At 35.4% G+C, this 24,934-nt stretch overlaps 1 protein-coding gene across 2 annotated transcripts in view; it reads left to right on the plus strand.

The window, feature by feature from the left end:
* Nucleotides 1-24,934, plus strand: part of VPS50 (VPS50 subunit of EARP/GARPII complex) — a 79,442-nt gene that overhangs the window by 36,053 nt on the left and 18,455 nt on the right. For both annotated transcript variants that reach the window (XM_085050723.1, XM_085050724.1), the window contains 9 exons: nucleotides 1,833-1,930; nucleotides 2,640-2,734; nucleotides 3,370-3,468; nucleotides 6,822-6,912; nucleotides 8,442-8,618; nucleotides 13,789-13,907; nucleotides 15,380-15,486; nucleotides 18,613-18,734; nucleotides 22,672-22,752. In XM_085050723.1, the coding sequence (XP_084906849.1) occupies nucleotides 1,833-1,930; nucleotides 2,640-2,734; nucleotides 3,370-3,468; nucleotides 6,822-6,912; nucleotides 8,442-8,618; nucleotides 13,789-13,907; nucleotides 15,380-15,486; nucleotides 18,613-18,734; nucleotides 22,672-22,752 (989 nt within the window). The remainder of the gene's footprint in view (nucleotides 1-1,832; nucleotides 1,931-2,639; nucleotides 2,735-3,369; nucleotides 3,469-6,821; nucleotides 6,913-8,441; nucleotides 8,619-13,788; nucleotides 13,908-15,379; nucleotides 15,487-18,612; nucleotides 18,735-22,671; nucleotides 22,753-24,934) is intronic.

The raw sequence follows: 24,934 nt of genomic DNA on the forward strand, positions 1-24,934 counted from the left end.
CTCATTTTGTTTCCTTGGATAGTCCAAGAAAGGTTAAATCCACTTAAGGGTTTTCTGGCTGGGTTATTCTTTCTGTTTATGTTTTGTTTAATCTTCCATGGAAGAATAGGAAAATACATTTGTCAGAATTATTACTTTCAGAAGATGAGCGTATTTAGGTACAGTTACTAAATTATAATTTATGTAGGCAGTGGGTAATACTTGTTTTATGATTTTTCTTTCATAAGGAAATTATTTTTTGCATGCTCTGTGACAGTAGATATAGTATGGAATTATGTTTGAGTCTTGTTTGCACATCCTTTTATCATCTCATTTTGAGTTATTAGGGTAGATTCTCAGTTAACCCGCAAAAAGCAGTCTCAATGTCTTTACACAGGAAAAAGTTGCATCCTTGCATCCTTGGAAGAAATTAATATCCCTATTGTAAACCCAGATACAGATAATGTAAATACAGATTCTGGACTGTATTCTATAAATTTTTAATTTTGATGAGGAGTTATTCACTTGACACTGCTGGAGCTTTTACATTCTGGTTCTGTGTTCTTGAGTTCCAGCCTAGTGGGCGCACATTTTAACTCAACTGGCTTGCCATTTGTTCTTGGTAGTGTTTGTATGTTCACTGCTGTAATCCCTAGCTTGCAGATAAAGCTTTCTCAGTGTTTGATAAAGTTCATAATTTAATTACATGTCCAGACACACCTTATGGCTCCATCTGAAAGAAATCAAGCAAGGCCAGCATCCTCCTCAGTATTCATATTCCCCACATTTGGGGTTTTTTTTAAATTTAAATGGAGGTACAGATGTAGAAGATGTCATATTTTTGTTGTTCCTATTATATGCTATATAAACATTCTCAGTATAGGCAATAGTTCTTGTTCTGTGAAACATATTCTGGCAAGGTTCAAAGCAGAAGCCAGATGGTTGGTGGCGAGAAGGAAGATACGCATTGCACTCTTCTCCTTAGAGTCTCGCCTAGGACTGGGAGAATGAGTCATTGCTAATTGGCGATTGGTGATTGTTACAGAAGGAAAGTGCTCACTTGACAGGGAGCACTGGATGATCTGAAGGAGATACAATCCAAACATGGTCAGACTGCTGTGCTCTTTTTATATTTTGGTTTAATTGAATTGTCAATGTCTGATGCAAGTCAGAACAATTCCTGTTAGTGGATGCTTTTTCTTTCCTTCTCTTAAATATGTGACAATGCTGCAGGGTCTGTTCTGCACATCTGGAAAGGTTGATCAAAGTCTTTTATCCAGTCTCCCATTCCTTACTGGCCTCATTAGAAAGGTGCTCACAGTATTTACATGATGCTCATCTAGACTGCAAGGTCTGGATTCAGGGCAAGGCATGACAAGGAAAGAGCACTTACCTTGATGATAGAAGTTTCTTAGTGCTGACAGATGGAGAACAGATGTATATTCTTTATGTTTCTGCACTCTTCTTCAGTAGACAACAGAATCAGACATTGCTCTTTACTCTGAGGAAGGTGAAACTAAGACAGGGGTTTTCTGGAAAAAGCTGTGACGCCTAGTAATGAAGAACTGCAAAAATCAGTCAGGATTAGCTCTCGCTGTGATCCTTGTAGCACATTGCTACCTAAGGAACATTATTGTGACAGGTATTTGGTGTGCAGGTGATGAAACTATCCTGGTCTGCATTAGCATATAATGCTTATTTGTGCATTATTCATTTCCATTCAAAAGTTTAGGCCAAAGTAGCTCTTCTGGAATTTGCATTATCGATAACATGGCAATAGCTAAGGAAATTTGATTCTGCGTAGGATAACTTTCAAAGCTTTTGGAAATATTTACAATGCCCTTAACCTTAAGTTTCAGATGGCAACAATGTGATTGGAACTGAAGAGAACAGTTTTGACCGCAACTACGTAAAAAAGAAATTGGAGCACGGGCTTTCACGAATATGGCAGGTGTGGTTTTCTAACTTTTTTCCCCCTAAACATTTATTCTCCCCCCCTTCCACCTCTCCAGTATTAATTACAGTTATATATATACTAGTGTTCTTAAAGAAATGTCTCCAGTGGTTTTTTTTAATGATTTGTTTTTATTTGAATATATCAAGACTATGGAAATAAAATTTTTATGACTCAGTGCTTGCAATGCTTCCAAACTCAGTCAAGATACCAAAACGTAGCAACAGAACTTTCAGTCTGATTCCATTTTGTTCAACCTGTATGCTGCCACATAATCTGTTTTCTTCTCATGTGCTCCTCTCTGTGTAGTGCTTTATATTTCTGGTATAACCATAGCTATGGAGAACCTGGAGCCTTGTAAACCTGCCTGGTTTCACAGTACGCGTGATGTGACTGGTGGATCAGTTTGCTGTGCAGTGTCACCCAAAATGTATGATGAAAAAGCTGAGTTCTGTTTTTGCGTTGACAATAAAGCATCTAGGATTGACTCTATCTGTATTATAGAGTGCTAAAGAAGCTAATCATTAAAGTATTTTAGAGAAATTATTCATGTCACAGAAAATGGAATTCTGTTCTAAATCTGAAAGAAACAATTTATAAGTGCAAGCAAACGAACAGTGTTATTGAACCAGTCATTCAAGCCTTCACTTTTTGTCTTTAGTGTATTAAATAATTAAGTATACCAAAATTTGTTTGTGTTTTGTAGGATGTCCAACTGAAAGTGAAAACATATCTTCTGGGAACAGATCTGTCTAACTTCAAATACGATGACTTCATATTTGTGCTTGATGTTATCAGCAGGTATACTGGTGTGGTCGTAAGACCGTTCAGTACATGTCCACAAACTAGAACTCTGATAGCACTGTTAATTAGGGCTGATATTTGCATTTTGATGCCAATTTCATTGAAATGTGCTGATAGCTTGAAGAGCAGTTCTTCTTTATGTGGAAATTGATGAGGATGTATTTGGGAGAGATAGCATGAACTGCTTTGCTGCTCAAGTAGTGCTTAAGTGTGATATGATTTCACTGTTGCCTCGCTTTAAGATTTGTGATGTGCAGGTCTAACAATTTTTTTTCTAAGAGCTTTTAAAGGGAGTCTCAGTCGAGCAGAAAAGTACTGTGGTACTGCCAAACTGTACAATATGATATCCTTCTGTTTTGGTAATAAATGACAGATTGAGACTGTGAACTGACAGCTTGCCCTGTGTATTGGGCTATCAAAAATACATTTACTTTGCTTATGGCTCTTTGTGTGTGTGGGACATAATGATAGGATTCGGAGGGAAATGAGACATGGACTTTTGTCAAATGCAACCTTAACATTGCAATGTAACTTTGGTGCTCTGCATTTATGAAGATACATGTACACTTATGGTTGGAACAGCAGTATTAAGAAATCAATAAATATTTCTAAACTTTGTTTTATTACTATAGGCTGATGCAGGTTGGAGAAGAATTTTGTGGCAGTAAGTCTGAAGTTTTGCAAGAATCTATCAGAAAACAAAGTGTTAACTATTTCAAAACATACCACAGGTGAGACTGCTATATGTGCAGTGGAGGATTCTAATGACATTTATTTTTATTGGGTAAATACTTTCCAAAGGAATTCCACTGCATAGTGTTCCTGCATTGAGGTTGACAAAAGAATATGTTTCATGATGAGAATAAGACTCTGAACCCTGGAGAAGGGGAGAGGATGGAGAAGTCTTTGCTTCCACTGTGGTTGTGGAAAACCCTAGTTCTGCCGCAGGCAAGCCAGATAAAGATGAAAAACTTTTTATGTAGAATTTCAGTAGTTTTTTAGGTTGCCTCTTAAGTTGTCTTGTGGCATCCTGAGGAGGAATACCTTTAAAGTGCATTCTTGGTAGCAAAATTTGTTACTTCTTTTTCTATGCCATTGCTTAAGAAGAGAGATGATGTATTAAATGTTTTTTTTTTTTTCAATATGCAGTTCTGTCTCACATCAAATGAGATATTTAGAACTGAGTCCATCCTTTTGAGTCATGTTTTCATGGCTTTTTCATTGGCAGGATCTAATAACATTTCAGTCATAATAACTAATAACATTTAGTTATTATTACAGTCATAATAATCTAATAACATTTCAGTTCTGTTGTCATATCCAAGCCAGTCATATGCGTTGTCATGAGCAGGCATTCTCTGGACTCAGATATGATACATGACTGACAGCTCTAAGACTTGTCTTTCTGTGTGTTTGTTTTAGTTGTCTTGATTTTCCAAACGTTTTGTTTTGAATGATGGACAGCTATCATCTTTTTCTATTTGCCTGGCATTATTCTAGTTGTCTGCCATTATATTCTTTCTGGGTGTGAAAAGCTAGGACGATACAAGAAGAAATACAGCGTTACATGCTCTAAGAAACTCTTCCTTTCCTAGTCTTGATCTATTGTCCTCTGTTGTTCAGGAGGAGTAGTCATACAATTAATGCATCCAGACCCATTTGAAAAGTCTGAGAGTTTCTGCCTAAAATCTATAAAGTATGAAAATTAGGGCAGGAGAACATGAAACTGTGTCTAAATTAGGAAGATGAGAATTTGGTTTAGAATTTCTTCCCGCTTTAGTAGTTTGTTGCTGGGAATTCTTTCTGGACATTTGATGAAGACCTCTGTTCCAGTTGTCTGAAAAAGTTGAGCCTTAATCAGATCCACATTATGTCTTGTCAGGAGATGCCACCTGGTTTTATTTTTTGATATTTTTTTTTTTCTGAATCTTGAATTGAATGTCATGAACTGATTTTGGTCTACCTAATAATCTTTTATTACTTACATACCATATAATGCCTTATTTGGTTAAGTAAATATAATTTTCACTGTTATGAGTTTTCTTATGTTTAACAGCTTAAGGAATCATGGACTAATTTTCTGAGTTATCTTTGAGTAAAATAAAGGTTAAGGAACATTGATGGAATATGTATAGAAATAATACTTTTTTTGAAATAATTTGTGGTTTTTATTAAGGTAATGTAATTCTTGTGAAAATAAAATTAAGTATATATTGACATGACTCAAATTATGTGAAATGTTTTAATACTTTCTACATGTTTTATGCTGCATGGGTATTGTGAAAATTAATTGGCTGATGTTTTCATCCTCAGAAGGAAAAATATAAAAACCTCTGTCTCAGAGCTATATTCCTTAGGTTGTTTTATATTAAAGCTTTAAGCATCTTGTGTATTCAGATCAAACTAATGTGGCTTTCACTTCTCTTGGGTATTTAATTGGAGGGGAGAAAAAAAAGCATTAGTGCTTTTAAGGATTCGTTAGTACATGAAAGCTACACAGAGCTGAAATGCTTAGAGTCCAGGAGTAATCAATGCTTTGTTGTAATTTGACATATGTGGCCTCCTAGGCAGTGTAGTGTTATAGAGAACTGCCAACATAGAGAAAACATTGAAAGGAATTGGCCTTGTGGTTCAAAAAACATAGAAAAGGATATAGTACTAGAGCATACATGAAGCCTTTTTCTGGGTACAAGTTGGCTGTTTTGAAAAATTAGAATGCGCTTTTGGCAAAGAGCATCAGTAAGGTGATTTTTGAAATGCAATCTACTTTTTGTACTGACACACTTGTAAAAAGGTGTGTCTGATCACTAAAGCTTTTCAGAGAATGAATGCATCAGGTCTTCATGTGCTCCCTTTTCTTTTTTTCACCGTATATTCTGATGAAAATTAAGAGCATTTGTTCAAGTACTCTGTCAGAGCCTTGATTTCAGATTTGAAATGCTACAAAACCTGTTGTTATGTTTTGAATGTTTGCTTTTCTATGGCTCTTTCACCTTAGATTTTCACCTTAAAGATTTTTAATGCTGGTTTTCACAGCATCTCTATCTATTGCTTCTGTTGGCTTTACTGTGAGATGATCTACAAGATATGGGTACTCAATGCCCTGAAAATAGCACCTGAAATATATTTGTATTTAACTGGTGAATTTAAATAGATGCGGCAAAATGTAGTCACAATTCAACATGTTGCTTATCTCATTGTGGCAAGAAAATTTTAATTGTAATGGCAGTTGTAGCTCATTGAAGTTGTGGTATTCCTAGGATATTTTATTGCCTAATTAGAAACCCAGTGCATAATTTACCAACTATTCCTTGTTAAACAAAACAATATGCCCTATACCAAGAAGAAAAGATAGAACAATGTGACCCCAAAAAGCACTCACTGCTGTCTTTTCCTATATGTGTTCCACTTACGTGGCAAAATAGTTTCAAGATATTTCTTCTTATGACAGAGAGGACACTTTTCTAGTGATTAAAAACAGAGAGAAAAAAAGCAGAGATGTAATGGCTTGATTACTTTTCCTTATTACTGTATTGATACCAAAGTAAATTTAAGCTGTGAAGAAAATTAGAGATTAATAGCCATTTAACTTTTTTCTCCTCTGAAAAGTTGAGATATCTGTAGAATATTAGTTCTTTCCACGTCCCTTTGCTCTCCATTGGCTTCAGTGTGTTTAAAAGAAGCATCTATCTTGTGTGGGCTCTCGAGAGCTGTTGTGCTGCTAATAGAATGTTTGTATAGATTATGTTGCTTTCTACAGTTTACAGAGGAAAAAGGTCCAGTATTTCTGTGTAATTATAAGTGTCCCTCTACATTTTTAATGGTTTTGACAAAAAAAAATTGTTTACAAATTTTGTAGATAGTCTTAAAGTCTGTCTTTCTCTAGAGGTGTCATGAAAAATACACAGTTTCAGTAGACACAGCTTTTGGGTGGTTTGTCAGTTGAAAGAATTACTTAAATACTTGTTTTAAAGTGTAGCTTTTTGTACAGTTTTAGAAGGAGTTTTTCACTGCTGAAGTGAAGTAATTGCCAACTTTGTGATTTACTCTTTCTGCCAATTAAGAGTATTCATTTGTGTTTCAGAACCCGTCTTGAAGAACTAAGAATGTTTTTGGAGAACGAAACCTGGGAACTTTGTCCGGTTAAATCAAGCTTTAGTATCTTGCAGCTTCACGTACGTTCTATGCATAAAATATACAAATGTTTTAATAGTTTAATAACTAAGAGTCCAGGTGTTCTAAGAAGTAATAAGAGCCACAAACTACTGTACAAATGTTTTTAATGGCTTCTAAAAGCACCTCAATTTTACTTCATTATATTAGAAACCTAGGAGTCAAATGGTTTTAAAACAGTAGTGTTTCTGTTTCAGGCAGGCAGAGGATTTTATGGAAGATGCTAGAGTTGTAAGCATAATGTTAGCCTTTATTTTTCATATTTCAATGTACTGTTAATATGTCTGTTTTTAATTTCAAAATTATTTATCTGACAGTAAGATGCTAAAAGATGAGTGCCTAAAAGTAGTTGCATAAGGACTCATTAGCTTGTACCAATTTGGCCTCTGTTTCTGGAAACGTAGGTCATACAGGTTCATTTGGAAAGGAAAAAAATACTCTTCTGTGGTGAAGTCCAACTGAAAGCAAGTAATTAGTGTACTCACCTTCTAATCACCTGAAGTGATTTTTTTGATATTTAGCAGGTGGTGGATGAAATTAACTTGTTTTGTGAAATGAAACATGGTGCCTGCAATTAAAGCTATAACTGAAGTGCAAAAATGTTTTAGCTGAGCAATGTTAAGCAAGATCATTTTGCAGCTTCTGTGGAGATAACTGCAGAAGTAAGCAATAGGCTACTGGGTCAGTAAAAGTACAGAGGCAAAGGAAAGGAAGATCCTCAGTAGCAAAAGAAATAACACTTTTAATAAAGAAATGGGATTATAAATCCATATATACTGCTCAAGGGACTGGAGCAGCAGAAAATGGCAGAAAGTTACTGATTTGTTTAAGCAAACAGAAATCTAACATTGTAGTCCTTTTAGCTGCATGTGTTTTGGTTCTTTAAACCTTTAGTTAAATGAAAATACATTTTGCCATTGATGAATATCAATAGTTAGAGTTTAATAGATAAAGATGGTATGTCAACTGAGATAAGTTTTGTTTTGTAGAAAAAAAAAGTCAAAAATCATGCCTTATGCATCCTACCTGCTTTGGTCCATATACTTGCAAAAGTTTGTGCATTCACCCAGTGATCAGAAACTGTGCAGTGGGTTTGAGAAGTAATAAATTTTGAGAGCTTTTTAAAAATAAATTTTCAACAAGAACATATCAGCTTTAGTAAATTACTAGGTAACTTGTATAAGGAAAGCTACATTTATGGATAGAATTTAATTCTTTTTTTATCTCCTTATTTCTGTGAAGTAAAAAACCCAATTAGTTTTCACCTAGTTTTAGACAGTGAATACTTTCAGAATGCAGATTTATTGCATGTTGTAGCAGAAAACTGCTAAAATTACAAAGACAAGCAGTATAAGGTTGCCACTTTCAAGGTTAACTTGAGTCAGCATGAAAAGCATGTTTAAATAAGCAGGAAACTTTGGCTAAAAGTTAATTGTCCACGAGTTTGTTGTTATCTGTTGTTTTTATGGAACTGGAGTCATAATAATATTGAAAATGCCTGATTAAAATTGCAATTTATTTCTCTTGACAGGAGTTTAAGTTCATGGAGCAGTCACGCTCCCCTTCCGTGTCACCGAGTAAGCAGCCTGCCTCAGCAATTTCAGCAAACGTAACGTTGTTTGAGCAGTACTGCAGCGGAGGAAACCCCTTTGAAATCCAGGCTGACAGCAAAGATGATGAGACAGAAGATGTCTTAGCTTCCAATGGGGTATGGAGTGTTTCAGGGAAAAAGAAAAAGCAAATAGTGCTTTCAGTAAATGATTATTTATTTTGTGAAGCAGTGATGGCAGAATGTCTTAGTACAAGAATCTGTTGCCTGCAGTACTGTGCTGCTTCACTTTTAAAAGTGCCAGACAGCCAGGCATCCTGTATAAAGTTCAGTTTTTTTTGCATTGGATCAGTACTTTTTTTCCACTAAAGTCAAGCATTCCTGAAGGTTAGCAAGACATGTTCCACTTAAATTAGTATTTTTCCAGAGGTTTAAGTTAGCTTTCTTTGTGGCGGTACCTTTATCATTTTAGGACTTACTTTCTGTCTTTATAGGAAAGAATTGTTGTGGGTTGCTCCTTTTGATGTGTTTGTTCACATCTATGGGATTTGCCATGGATTTTCTGATGTTTAGTACATAATTTTTAATTGTAATTTAAAGGCTCAGGACACTATGGTGGGTTCGTCTATAAAACTGAGCAATAACTGTGTGGGTTTTTTCAGAAGTCTGTCAAAATCTATCAGTGATCAAACGTGTTTTAATGTAAAACTTTGTACCGTTCTCTTAAATCTATGTTAGCATGTTTTTGTCAAAGCTTTTGTTCTTGTTTATCCTTTTGATGAGTAATTTTTCCTTGGGCTTAACTTGTGCTACTGAGACTGGATAACATTTCAAGAACAAAAGAGAATAATTGCTGGTTAGTGATTTTAAACTCCTCTGATACCTTGCAGGTTGCTGCTAGTGAATAAGCAACATACTTATACTTGCTTAAGGGTAGAATGGTCTTCATTTTTTGACTATGGATATGTTGAGGTATTTCAATTTCTATCTGCACATTTGTATGAGACATGAACATTTTGCAAACAAGTTAGGACAGACCTTCAGTTTTTTCAGTTTCAACATTTTTTCCTTAAGAATCTGTTTCTCCTAGCTCAAAGGAAAATTTAAAAGACATTGTCTTACGCTGCATTAAGCTTTTGCTTCTACAAACATGAAATAATTAGATGAAAAAACTAAGTAGCAAATGCTGATGAACATGCTGGTGGAGACACTGTTTTGTTGACTTTGCCAGCATGAAGTGTCACACTGCTGCCAAGTAGACTTCTACCAGTAAGACAGAATCACAAAATCAGTGAATTGTTAGTGTTGGAAGAGACCTCTGGAGATCATCTAGTCCAACCTCCCTGCCAATGCAGGGTTGCCTGGAACAGGTTACACAAGACCATGTCTGGGTGGGTTTTGAATGTCGTCAGAGAGGGAGACTCCATGACTTCCCTGAGCAGCCTGTTCCAGTTCTCTGCCACTTCCTTATGTTGACATGAAACTTTTCGTGTTTTAGTTTATGGCCATTGCTCCTCATCCTCTCCCTGGGTGCCACTGAAAAGAGCCTGGCACCATCCTCTTGGCGCCTGCCTTTGAGATATTTATATGCATTAATGAGATTCCCTCTCAGTCTTCTCCAGACTAGACAGGCCCAGTTCCCACAGTCTTTCCTCATAAGAGAGACCCCTAATCATGTTTATGGCTCTCTACTGAACTCTCTCCAGTAGCTCCTTGTAATACCCTCTTCTGACTTCAGTTGTATGTTATCTTTTTCCTCTTCTCTCTGAAGATGCACATTTTTTGAGAAATAATAGAGCTTGAAGTCTCTTACAGAATCCCACTTCTGGTACCATCTGGCACAGACGCTGCAGGCTTGTGAGAGGTAGTGGTCCTTCAGGTCTTACTGGAATTCTTTGTAACCTGCAGGAGTTACAAAACATAAATGTAAAACAGACAGAAATTTGTCTCTCTGAATGGAGGCACGGGACAAGTTAATTAACTTGTCACTAGTTGTACAGCACATCTACCGGGGCTGGTATTGGACTGAAGGTATTTTGTGTCTGAAGTGACAGTACTCTACAGGTTGCCATCCTAATATCCCTTTTGATATTTTTAATCTCCTGTCCCAGAGGCAGGGGGACTGAGGTTCTTGTTAATAGATACCTTAGGATATATTAGAGTGAAATGACACTGAATGTTTGGTGTTTGTATGTGTATATAAATGGCAGGTTTATTTTCAAACAATTTGGTTTCAGTGGAAATAGGGTATGTAGCTGTTTCATCTAGCATATTATTATCTCTGGTAATATAACAATATAAAAGTATCAAGTTACAACTTAAGTAAATATACAATGAAAAGAAAGAAGGAAAGGATAAGAGTAGATAGTGGAGTGGAAAGATACCACCACTAGTGGATCCAACCAAGACTTGATTTTTGCAATTTTGTTGTCCATTGGTCAAAGTGATGGTTGCTGTCTTGATCTGTTAGGGCTGAGGGTAACCCACCCAACATAAAGTTCACTGGGTTAATAGACATTCACGTTCAGGTGGGAGCACCCACGTACCTCCCCTGGGGGGTGTTTTACACTGTGTGGTGCAACACTGTGGATCATGTGCAGTCCTCTGGTGAAAGGCCACAGAAATAAGTGTGGGGGCATTTTGGGGGTCTTTGATGGTTTGTGGCCCCTTCTAAATGACATTACTGCTGTTTGATCCTGCTTAGTTGAGCCAATTATGCCTTATCAGAAGGGGTGAATACCTTATGTGATACCTCCTCATGGGAAGGACATTGGCATGATAAAAAGCATTATCCCATCTCACAGGATCTGTTTCTTTTTTGGCCTTTTCCCTTATCTGGCTTGACTTGTTGCTAAACAAGGGCTGGTTTGTCATGGTCATCTTCTGCTGGTGGGTGTGCACCCCCTCTATCTTATGTCGATCAGAGGTTTCACCACCACATGGCTGTGGGGTGCAAACCTGGCCTCAGCAGAGCACCTGCTGCTCTTGCAAGTGGCTGATTGTTCAAGCCATTAACCTTTAACATTTCAGTCTCTCACAACTGTTCTGAAGTGCTGACACAGAAAGAACTCCTATTGAAAAAGTAGAAGTTACACCTATTTTGTTATCCTTTACATAGAAAGATGAATAACTTGCTTAGGCAATGCAGGATAAAATTTTTACTAAGGTTTTATGTTTCAGTTTCTTGACTGACCAGTTAAGGTGCACGTTTTAGCACTGAAAATTGGAATTATTTCAGACAGAGGCTACAAAATTTTGTTTCCAGAGAATGTAGACATGTTTCCAAATATTTCAAGAAATAGCGTGTTAAGGACATAAACAGTTGATTTACTTGTCAAGTTATCTGTAGGATGGGAAGAACCATCAGGTTTCTTTTGAGAATTTTAAAGTCTTTGTAGCTGCTTAGTTGTTGCAAAATGGGCCCCTGGACCCAGTCACCTCAGCTGTGTGTCCTGAGCTTCAGTGAGACGCTTTATGTCCCTTTTATATAGTTTTTTAAAATGTCTTTGTTGCTATACAGTTAACTGCCAGTGTTGTTACACTCTTCAACTTCGATTAATCTTACCGCTGCGTACGGGTTTGTTTGGATTGGTTGCCTAAAAACTTGTGAACTGATTATTGCTACAAGATACCTGAATCCATTTGAGCACTTCAAAATTTTACTGCAGACTGTGCATGTTCAAAATAGATTTATAAGGTTTCTTCAGGTTGAGGTCACTATTTAATAGTTGTGAGTTAATGCACAGTTTAATATACAGATGCATTTATCTCATTAAATAGCTTTTCCAGCTCATTAATAGCATTAGATTGAGGAGACTTAATAAAGTATTTTTCCATGGGAAAAAAAACCTTTCTCAAAATCTCTCTTATTCTATGATGTCAAGACAGTTAATTAATGTCTACTGTCTGAATCTAATATCAATAAGAATTGTAGTTAACAGTTTGTAGTCAATTTATCATTTTATTGTCAGTGGATTTTAATTGAATCAGCATGTCATTTATTATATATTAATGCATAATAAGTGGTGGTAATTTTCCATGCTAATGTTCCAGCCAAGTTAGTTAAATTGTGGTTCTTTTTGTCCAGTCAAGGCTGACCTCAGCTCATTTTTGAAATAAACTGAGCTGCTTTCATTACAACTTTTCTTTGTCTAAAATGTTCATGAGGCAGAAATTTTGCCCGTGAATACTAACGGTCTGAACATTTTTTTTAGAATGTGTGTCATACTACATTCTTTTTTTTCCACCTGAGCTGTTTTTGTTTTGACTTTGTTTGTACTGTGGGATTCTCGCTTTTAGAACATAGTGCTTTCATAGTGCTGTGGCAAGCACAGACTCTTTCCCATGGGAATTTTTTTCTTCTTCTTGCTGTGTTCTATAAACAGAGATAAACTTTGGATGTTATTGAAATGGTCTCTGGAAAGATAGGAGGTTCAAGCCTGGCCAGTCGGCCTAGGGGGAGGTTTTGAATCGACCCAATCCGGACGATCTTTGAAAGTCTATATAAGTTTTAGAATTAAATAATAAAATTCAGAAATTTGCCACATTTGACACGGCCTGGTTCTTGCACTCTGCTAGCAGTTCAGCAGAGACATAGTGCCAGCCATTAAAAGTCTCAGCAATTTGGGTCATGCATGACTGAAAAAATATATTTCCTACTGTGTTTTGGATGCCATTTCTTAAGGATCCTGGAAGCAGAGTGTGTGTCATCTGTGTCACTGTTGATTGTGTGTATAAAGTTGCTTGAAAGCAATATATGCATTAAGAAAAAGTCTCTCTCTTCGAGTACTGTCTTGAAGTTCAGGTGCCTTCTGGAGTTGAACAAACAACTACAAGTTATTTCTTTGGTTTTGGTTTCTTTTTTTAATTAAATGTGTACAATATAAACTAGTATTTTTGTGAATCAGTAGTTAAGCCCTTCTTGCAATAATAATTAGGTGGTGCCAGGTTTGTTTTTCTTTTTCTTTATTGCCACTGTATCAATGATTTTTGAGGATTTATTACTGGTTTTTTTCAGATTATAAAGCAAATAATAAAAGTTCAGACGTGGGTATGTGATACAGGAACTAGAAAGCAAAAGAGGTTATTGAAAAGTTATTGGTAGCTGGGAGAGCTAGAATGATGTAAATATTTACTTGATCAACATAATATAATTTGCCTGCTGCATTTTTAGAGAACATTGTCAGCAGCCATTCGACTTTTCAGCAAAGTTATTTGTATCCTGATCAAGGTAAAAGCCAAGACGTGACCAAAGTTCAATGTTAAATGAGTGTTAATATTGTAAGAAAAATAACGATAGTCAATCTATTCTTTCCTTTTCTTTTAACAGTATGAATCAGACGAACAAGAAAAAAGTGCATATCAAGAATATGATAGTGACAGTGATGTTCCTGAAGAGTTGAAAAGAGATTATGTGGATGAGCAGACAGGAGATGCCCCAATAAAAAGGTAAGTGGGCTGTGTGCATCCTTGGTCTATTTACATGCTATTCATCTCAGTATTCTAATTAGTTCAGTTCCTATAATATATAACACGGGAATAATAATCAAATAGTTATTATGCTGCCTGCAAAGTTAGAAAGGTTCAGCACTTAGAACTCCAGAATGGGGAGGAACATTAAACTGCTCATCATTATTGCAGACAAAAGCTGCAAAAAGGAACATTTAGAAACGGGATAAAGGCTGTCTGAAGCAGGTAGTGGAAAACTCATTGACAAGGACTAGATGTTAAGTGCAGGTGGTTCTATAGCAGGTGTAGCCTATATGTATAATTTCTGTTGTGTCCAAAGCAGCTGTTTGCAGATGAAGGCTTGAGTTTTGGGTTTTTGCTTCTGCAGAACAGTAAACTTTTACAAAGTCAGAAAAAAAAATTAGATTTTTCCATAGCTTGAAGACAGTAATTTTGAATTTTAAATTCACTTTTCTTTAAGAATAGATACACACATAGATATATAAATGAATATACATATTCTAATTTGATTAATATATAAAAATACTTTATTTATATATATTCATCTAAACAAAGCTAACTCTGTATATTTTAAAAGGATCTGAAATAGAAATTTCTGTGTAAGACACTATACAGCTTTGATGTCCATTCAGACTTTATGAAGCAGGCTAACCTTTTTATGCAGAGTTTGCAGGAGAACTAGAATGCCATCACTTGGGTCAAAGCAGAGTACTTTTTTTTTACAAGGTGATTCTTTAAAATAAAATGTTAGCATGATTCTGTAAGGTACATCACATAAACTACCTCCTTTCAAAGAAGTGGTGGAGAGATAGTTAAAAATTCCCTGATTGGAACAAAAAAAAGTTGCTGTCCTTAGATTTGTGCTGTGAAATTGAAATTTTTGGAATAATATAACTTTGAGGTATGGCAGCTGGAAGAAGGTTTCTCTTACAGGAAATTAAAATGTCTCTAGTTAGACAAATATCATCGAGTCTAACTTCCTGCCTCTTTCGGGACTAAAATTTATGAAAACTTTAATGACTTTTTTAGTTTCATTGTCCTCAGAATTGCTTCTATTTCTAGGTAGTAACTTTCAGCTGTAGCTGACTGGTCTGCCTCTGTTTTGTTGTGACTTGTGTTGTTTTTATTCTCTTTACTTCATGAATTATGAATTTGAGTCAGAGTGATTAAAATGACTGTTGGGGCAAGACAGAGGCCTGCAAAACTCCAGCATTAGACTAAAAATCAAAAATTCCTTTCTCTGTGTAAATTAGGTCAGGATTCTCTCTGAAATGTTAGAATCCTAACCCAGTTGTGCCTTGGTATAAATAAATTATTGCACTGGAAGACATACTGTCATGTGAAAGAAGGGGGGGGAGGAACAATATATATCATATATTTGCCACTATATTTTGTTTGCATGTCTTTGAAAATTTTCACATTTGATGTATTTTGTTTTGTTTTCTTTCAAGTGTTTCTCGAGAAACTCTGAGGAGCAGAAAGAGATCAGATTATAACCTCAATAAAGTGAATGCACCTATTCTAACAAACACTACACTGAATGTAATAAGGCTTGTTGGTATGTAGAGTAATTGTAGTTTTTTTGTGCAAACTTATGGATTATAGCAAATACGTTAAATGATATTTTAGGCCCTGAAAAATGTACTTAGTTGGGCTCTATTTCTACACTTTGAAAATGTTAATAGTAGTTCTGGTTTTCCAATTATATGTAGGAGTCTTTCTATTTGTGGATTATGTTCATAACCCCAAAATCAAACATTATTTTAAAAGCTCAAATATGTGCTTTTTTTCTCCTTCTGGAATTATTATTAATTTTCAGTTTTTCTGCTGTTTGGGCTGTTTTATGTTGATTTTGTAGTGAGTGCTAGTAGTGCTGTTTTAAACATGGAATTGGAAAGGGACCTCCTGCAGGGGGAAGATGTCATTTACTACTGACTGCACACAGCTCTAAATCCTCCTGTTTGTTCCCTACACCGCATGCATTGGTGTGCAGGTGCTTTACAGAGGTATTTGAATGTGTCAGTACCCCAGTGGAAGTGCAAGGGGATGATTCCCCGTAGTCCTGTCTTACAGTCACGTCTGTGGCTGCTTGTACTTGCTGGAGGTATCCCCATTTAATCCTTATTTTGCTGCATGCATGGTCACTATAACTTTCCTCTTCTCCCATCTTACCTGGTTTAAAGCTCACATTATCAGGTTGGCCTGGTAAAGATTTATTCACAAAGATTTGTGTGTGCTAATTTGTGAGGTGCATCAGTTTTATACAGATTAGTCTGATAAAGAATACTCTCTGCTTACTATCCTGAAGGATAGAAGGGGTTCTGCAAGCAACACTTCAAAAGAAACCTGGCAAATGTTCAGCAGTTTTAGCTATCTAGAGCTTCTAGAAGCTCAAGCTATCTTCAGCTGCTAAAACTTTAATTTTTGTTTTCAATTGTTTCTGTAAATTTGTATTGTGATATGGATTTGGACTGTGTTTGTGTGGTTTGGAAATGTTCTTATATATCCCTTTTTAACCCGAAATAGGAGCTTTAGTGCAAGTAGAAAGGTGGTGTCCTGTTAGAGAGAGCAATGAGGAGGAAATGTTCTTGGAACACTTGTTGTGTCAAGATGCTGAGTGATGTAGTAGTAGAGAAATGTTCTTGGCATTGGAAGATTTTTATGGGGACAATACTTGGGCAGTGTACAGTGCATAGCCCTTTGGAAAAGCACAAGACACTGCCCAAGAGACTACCTTCAATATTCATGCCAACTGCATAGATACTTGGAAGTCTTAACTGTCCAGAATGTGACTCACCACTCTTGTGTTTGGGTTGCAGGCAAGTTTAAAAATGTGTTTATCACAGAGTAAATGGAAAAAGTCAGCCTGTGGCAATAGAGAATATTCAGATAGCACAGATGAAGGTGGCACTTGCATTGATTAGGGTACCAGTATCATCCTTTCACAAACACCTAAAAATTTCCACATGTGCATTGGTTTTCCCTTTTAAAAGACAAATAGAATTTTTTAATTCTGCTTTTCAGTTTGTTCATAATGCTATGGGTTGCTATGGGTTAAAACATTAATAATTAAGTATAGAGTTAACAAATGGGCTAAACTGACAAGTATTAATTATTACAACCTGTGTCAAATCTCCAAAAATAACAAAATATATCCTTGCATGTCTTAGCAAACAAGGGCATAGTCAGATAGCATTCAATAAGGAGTCTAAATTAGACAGAAACCTGGAAGGTAGCAATGTCAGGCTATTACTTGGTTCTTACTCTAGTGCTCTACCATTTTATCAGGTATGTGGCTGTACCGTTTATTTTTCAACTTAGTTATCATTGCTGACCTACACAATTACTTGCTTGAAAAATTCAAATAACTCTCCCATTAGGGAAAGCTAGCTTTTGTTTCTTTGTTACCCAGTTTGTCTGATTAAACCAGTATTTTCCTTATCTATTAGTAAATTACTTTTCTGGGCACAGTATTAACTTGAAAAACAGTGTTGCTGACTACAGGAAAAAGAAATTGTTTTAGCACCTTCCTGTAATTTTTCCAACCTGTCATATCAAAACATGCCTGGAATATGACAATTTGTTAAATGACCTTCTGTATCCTATGTGGTGGGTAGACTGCATTTGTGTTTTGGTTCAAAAATTGCCGTCTGTCTCTTACTACAATAACAGAATGCTTCTTATCTGTTCTTTATGTTTTTAAAACACTAAAAGGGCAAGCAAGATGTAATTTTTGAGGGACCCAGCAGGAAATGTGGGTTCTCTGCAATATCAGGGTTTTCATTAAGTGTGGTTTTTTTATGACCCGGTGAAGAGCTATGTCCTATGCTGGCAAACAAAAATAACTGAAAACTATAGGCCCTGTGAACTAGGTCTGTAGGGAAAAATCCCTTCCTGAGTCCAAATCCTATGATCAGTTTGATTCAAATAACAAACAGATGAAAGTCCTGAGGTTGGGGGTTTTTTATTATTAAAAAACAAAAATTATTTTCCCGAGCCAAATGTGTTACAACAGAGAACAGGAAGGAATAGAAGAAATTATTCTTCTCCCTGGATGTGCAAGGGTACTGACATCCTCCTTTACTGACAGTCTGTCCCCCTGGAAACATTTCAAACTTAAAACTACTTGGGATTCTTACCACAGGATAAAAAGGAAGAACACAAAATGCCATATCACCTATGTGAAACACACAATTCCTGGAGTTTTTGGGTAAAATTCAATCTTGGACATACCATTTTTATAATGTGCTTTTCTATTGCTTGAAAAATATCCATATGTGCATATATAAACACTCTAATGTATAAAATCTTCAGTGGCTCTATACAGCATTTGCCAGGGACTACTCCAGTGGGTTATTATTCTTTAGCTAAATGAAGCTGAAACTTATAGAGGATTCAGAAGGTTGTATGTTTTGAATTTGGTACCAGAAGGCCAAGAATTGTTGACGACATTTTGGTATGGATTAACATCTACATTTTGAAAAGTCTTGAGGCAATTGTGGTGTCTAAGCCATCATTTTAGCTTTGTTTTTAAACTTCCCAATCTGTAAACTAATTAAGTTGTTAATCAACATTGAAGGCTAAATAATACACTTTATAAAGCTGTTTTTGAGTTTGTCAAAACTGGCACTGCCTTTGTAGCAATTGTGCTGAGGAAACTGATCTTCTGTATTTAATTTTTAAGGGAAATACATGCAGATGATGAATATTCTGAAACCAATTGCATTTGATGTGATCCACTTCATGTCCCAGCTCTTTGATTACTATCTGTATGCAGTCTATACATTTTTTGGCCGAAATGACACGGTAGGTAGAAGCATTTTTCATTTTCAAGTATCACTGTACACACACAATGAAAATACAGAGGAGGTCTCTTTGCTTAAAATACGAACTAATATGTAATTCCCAGAAGAATTAGTGGCAACAGAATGGGTTTGAATGTAGGAGTAAGAAAAAGCTGATTAGATCAGCAATAAGGGAAGGAAGTACTGTGAGCATTATTGTCACTGAGAGATTAATCATATTATGTTTTGAATAGATAGGTTCCCTATTCTTTTTTCCAGCACTGTTGAAAAGGAGGAAAGACAATGTGAAATACCTAAAAGTAGTGGCAGAAAGTGGGTAGCAAAGGAGCAGTTTGCAGAAGGAGGGTGGTTTGAGTCTAGACATGTGAGGTGATTGAATTTTTCTATATGTATTTCTCTAGCTTACATAAGAATAGCAAAAGTAGGAGAATGAAGCCATGAAAGTTAAGTAGTAACTCAAGTTTAAGATATTTGAAAGACACTTTTTCAGATCTAGTACTCTTCTGTCAAACTATTTGCATTAATGAAAACAATGTTTTCTTGAGTGATCTTGTAGTTGAAATAAATGCTTGTTGGCAATGTCTTTACATAACATAGGTCATCTTTCAATAGAATTGTCTTAATAGCTGCAGGTAAAATCAGTTTTCTCTTTTCTTGGCCCCTAAATTACTCCACAAGTAACAATATAGAGGGGTTCCCAATCCATCATTATGTGTTGGCAAATTGTAAGATTTTCAGAATCAACATATGCTTCTAAATGTTTTTGAACTGTCCTATTTGGCAGGACAAATGCATTTGCAATTTATGTTTACAAAATGGGTGGGGTTTTTTTGTTTTGTTTTTTGTTTGTTAGTTTGTGGTTTGGTTTGGGGTTTTTTTGTGTTTTGGGTGTTTTTTGCTAAGATAATTGATTTCCATTGGCTTAGTTGCTCTGACGTTCACATTGTGTTGCATTTATTGTTATTTTTTTGTACCTCCTGTTTTGTGTTTCTAAAGCCCATACTGACTTCCTCACTCTGTGCTTCTAACAGAGAACTGCTCAGTGCTAGGCAGGTAAATGTTACAGCAGATGGGTGGTAAAATTGTGATGTTTTTGTAGTGTGCCTAGTATTTGTATTTACAGATTGTTTTCTGTGGGAAACACAGTGCTTACGAGGGTTTATGATTATAATAAACCCTCTTGGTAATGGTGCTTAAATGTCCTCACTCCCCACAGTGTTTCTAAACCTTTAGAAAGTAGAGATGGGTGATGGTATGTGATTTAGACCACTCAGAGTGTTCTGTTTTTATTCAGAAAATAATGCCGAATGGGATTCTGAGTGTATGCTGGTACAAATTCCTTAAATGTTTAAAATTATTTGTAAATATTGTGGTTATATTGTATATGTGGGTTAGTACACACATAAGGAGAGTGACTGATTGCACAGAGTTCATTGCCAGTTCAGTGAAAACCATGGATTTAAAATGTACGTGTTGAGTTCTGTGTCCATTCATGATGCTGTCATTGCTCTTTCCAGACCTCTTTAGAATCATTATCCCATGTAGTCAGTATTTAGCTTTCTTCACTGCCAAAAATTAAACATTATTGTAACCAGAATTGCTCTTTCAAAGCTTTTTTTATTTGTGGGATGCAAATTAAGCCTGCCTTACCGCAAATTATGAAGCAATACAAAATAACATTGTAAGGAATTGCCTGTATTTAACATCTGCTCACTAAAGTGTAAGATATTAATGAACATGCCACAAAATAGTTTTCCTTAGCAGGAAAAAAATGGAGGTGAGTTTTCTTTTTTTTTTTGACAGGACATTACAATAATTTGTAAATTTAATTTCATTTAAATAACTACAAGGGTAAAATTGGTGATGAATATAATTATTCTGCAAATTATTTAATGCTCTGCTTACTAGCCTTACTAGGTCATCAATTTGTAGGATTTTGAACTCTGTAATTCTGCATATAGAAATAGCAAGAACTTGTATGAAGTGGATCGGATGTACTGATGAGTGACATGTTCGTCGTGAAGCCATGAGGATCTGTCCTTGTGGAAAAATTCTAAGCAACAATTATTTTGGAGTTTTTTTGTTTGCTTCTTGTTTGTCTTCCTCCCTCATACAAATGGATACACAATCCCGACTTCAGGGTGTAGCTGGTTGCCTGGTAGATCTGGAGCAGTGTAGACATGTCATGTTTCATGGAAATTTAAATTTGTTTTAACTTTTGTTTTCATTCAGCTATGTTTCCAATATGAAATTATCACTTTTAGAGAGAAATATATCATTACAGAATAAATAAGTAGGAGCTACTGATAGCTATTGAAAGGCAGAAAGAGAAAGAATTAATAGTAGATTTGATTATGCAGTTCCTTAAAATTTAATGGCTGAAACTTGCAAATATATTTTTAATATATGTGGGTTTTTTTCCTCTAAGCAGGGTTTCTTTTTCTATTTGTTCTTACCTTAACAGAGTGAATAGTTAGTCTTGAATTTATAGTCCTTAGGTCCATGTCTTGAGAAAGTACTATGTGATATTAAGAAGGGCAAAATTATAATATGGAGAATTATGGATGGGTTTCTTTACGAAGAAAAGTTATTTTCTTGTTCACCCATTCACCTTCAAAATCAAAAGCAGTTTAAAACCGATGCTCCTACCGTAAATATTTGAAGAAAAATACAAATTATTTTTGTAAAAATGGTTACTTTACTTGCAATAAAATAAAGGCATGAACATTTCCATTTATCAGTTTATCAAATGTGGACAGGTCTCCTAGATCAGGTTTTAGATTTCATCAGTGTGTACTTCCAGTGGGAATTAACTCCGATGTAAATTGTCATTTAGTATGTAGGAGGATTGGGGCAGATGGACATCTGAAGTCAGAATCTTTAGATGCAGTAAATGGGGACCTAAATTATACCTGTTTGTATTCAAAAGGAGAGGAGGAGGTTGCATGAACTCAAATACTTCCTTCCCTGGATTAGCCCACTGAAAGGAAGTCTAATAATGCAGTGTACAACAGTGCTCTAAATATTGTTCAGCAAATTGCCTTTTGGTGTGAATCACATACCAGAACTGTATTCAAATCTTTCCAGGTTGTTGACTTAAATGTGTGTTTTCTATATGTCACGTTTCCACGTTCTTTGTTGTGTTAGTTTGTTGGGCTTTTTTATTAAAAGTAGATGATAAGTAGTTACAATAATTATGCATGTCAAATCAGACCCTCAGCTGGTATAATCCATTGCACTTAGAAGGAAATTAGTAGCTGTATATATGTATATATACATATATATAAATAAAAAGAATATATATATATACATAGTGTAGGTATATATATAACTGTATATCCCAGCTGAGCATCTGCCCTATACACTTCTGAGCCATGAACATGAAGATGGCACATTTCTGATGTAGGTCTTTATAGACATTAAGTAATAATGACTGTTTTATAAATATCAGTGGTTATAATTTTTACATATGCAAGATACATATTTGATAATTACATTGTTAAATTGTATAGATTTGTATAGGAGATTGTATAGCAGAAAGGTGAGTGGAACCCATTTCACTTGGGTGTGATGTGAATGCAAGGCTCAAGGGGGACATCGTGGTGAACCCTTCTGAGCTCATCACCCAAATGAGAAAATGTAGAGCCCTGCAGCCAAATACAGAATTACAACAATTAAAGATACTGGTTGTTTTATTAATATGAATGATACACTGTCATCTTCATGAAAGATACACTGGATTCTTCACACCAGTGCAGTGTTGAGTGCTGTGACCTCTGTTGATTTTCTTTTCATATTGTATGGTTGTAATTCTGTGCTAAAATTTTAATGTAAGTAAGTTGTAGATAGTCTTTACAAACTTAAGTTTTGCTATATAACTTTAAAGTTTAAACCAAGGAGATTTCCTTTCCAACTTAAGTAGAATGTATTTCTTCCAGTTTGAATCAACAGGACTGGGCCTCAGTAGCAGCAGATTACGCACCACACTGAACAGAATCCAGGAGAGTCTTATTGATCTGGTAAGTACTTGGGATTTGTTAATTCTTGGTGGCATAGAAGTCTGTGTATGAAATTCAGGAATTACATTTCATTGTGGCTTTTTGATTTTTTTTTTTCTCTTTTCACGTTTAGTGTCTGTAATAACAAAGGCTTAGTTTCATGATGCAGAGGTCATTATTGTATGAAATCACTTGTTTCTAATGTACAACAAAACTAATTAAATACATTTTGCTAGATCTAACAATGAGATTCTTAATTTAAATCTTCTACTATGGTTCGTGTAATGGAGACCTTCAGTATTATCCTTACTAAGAGACACTTTATAAAAAGAAACAGATGATTCATTTATCTTCAGTTAAAGAATAGCAAAACAGTAAGCTATCCTAAAGATTATTTGCCTTTCAAGATCATAGAGGTAGTTTACCAAGTCCTTCCTTAATTTTGGGGAACTTTCCCTGATGTATTTTTTACATTATATCCCATTTGTCATTTCATAACTTATTTTCAAGATGTAAAAAGTAAATATGGTGCTCCTGTAACACTGGCAATAGATTACTGCCTTTTATAGGAGGATAGTAAAGGAGACTGTAGGTAGATTTTGTGGATTCAGCTGAACAGCAGAGTTCATAAAGAAATATTGCTGAAAACTACACCAGAAATAGAAATTTGAAGTTCTCATTTTCCACCTAAATATAAAATCCTTGACATGTTATGAAGAAATTTCCTAAGGGTGTCATAAATGGTTTTTATAATAGTTAATACCATGGATGCTACAGGAAGGTGTTATTTTCTGAGGCTTCTGTCTTAGAAAGAAGAAAGATGTTCTGCTCTTTCACAAGGATTTGACACTCCACAGAAATGTACTTTATGCTTTTTTAATTCCTTGAAGCATTTTATCAAATCCTAAACTGTTCTCTTAGAGAAGCATTGTAAAGGGTTTTGGAACCGTTTCTTATACAGTCAGTAGAGGGAGCATAAGATAACTAATAACCCTAGGCCTCTGTAAAAGAGAAAAATGCTAGTCTTCCTGACATTCTTCTCAAAGGCAGTGTATTCAGAAAGAAAAGTTAATTCTAGGAAGAATTTGCAAATTAATCAGTTAAAGATTATGGAAAAATGGCAAGTTATGGAATTAATTTTTTTAATTTACTCTGTAGAGATGGTTCCTGAGTGCTTTACAGACTTCATTTTTTAGCAGTTAAAATAATTAAAAAACAAACAAAATTTATAGGAGTAAAATAGATAAATAAGACCAGTTTGTGTTCTTCCTCAGTTATTAATAGCTCTGTAACAGATAATGTTATTGCCAGTTGAAATTAATAGCTATGTTCAAGGTCAGATTTTAAAGAAGAAAGAAATCTTAGCTATCTGCTATTAACTTGAGACATTCCATGAAATTTATGATATCTCATGAACTTATGCTGATCTTGTACTATAAATGGAAGTTTTTCACTTTTTGATTTATGGGGAAGCAAAAGTCTACTGAGTATTTTTGTTTATTGTTTGCTTATTTGTAAGAGTTTGTGAAAGCCAAGATTCATTTTTATTATGTCATAAAAAGGGTATTTCTCAAGACTGTATGGACAGTTCTGAACTGCTCAAGGGATTCTCCTGTCTTATTTTAGATTTTTGTAAATTGCTTTCTGAAAATATTCATGTTTGTGTAGTGGTCTTCAGTCCCACGGCCTGTTGGGAATTTAAGTTTTTTGCCTTATTTCTGTCCATGGTAACTTTATTAAGGGCTTTATTTCTGTCACATTTTGGTTCCTAATGGCAGCATCAATGTTTTATTTTTATAAAGGTAGTCTGAATTTGACAGTTCTGAGTCTGTGACCAAAGCTCATCTGTATTTGCATGTAGATCAGAATAATTTCACAAAACGGTTGGTGTCTGTGAAGGTTGAGCTACAAGGTGCTTCAGTTAATTTACTGGATCACTCCTAGCTTTCCTCTTTGACTTTGTCCATTCTGTTTTTTGAGATTTCAGTGGATGAAGGCCTCTTTGCTCAATATTTATTGTCATGAGTTAGAGGAATAATTGGAGGATTTAGTGGCAACCCTCTCCAGCTTTGTGTAGAATTCTGGTAGTTTCTGTTTGGGATTGAATTAATGCTATCTAGTTTATAACAGATACCTTTTTTTAGAATACCACTTTGCTTGTTATTCAGCAGAATTATAAGCTTCCTTTTTGAAGGAAAAAGTG

Source organism: Lichenostomus cassidix, chromosome 2, assembly GCF_008360975.1.
Source record: "Lichenostomus cassidix isolate B80296 chromosome 2, HeHo_3.0, whole genome shotgun sequence".
NCBI lineage: Eukaryota > Metazoa > Chordata > Aves > Passeriformes > Meliphagidae > Lichenostomus > Lichenostomus cassidix.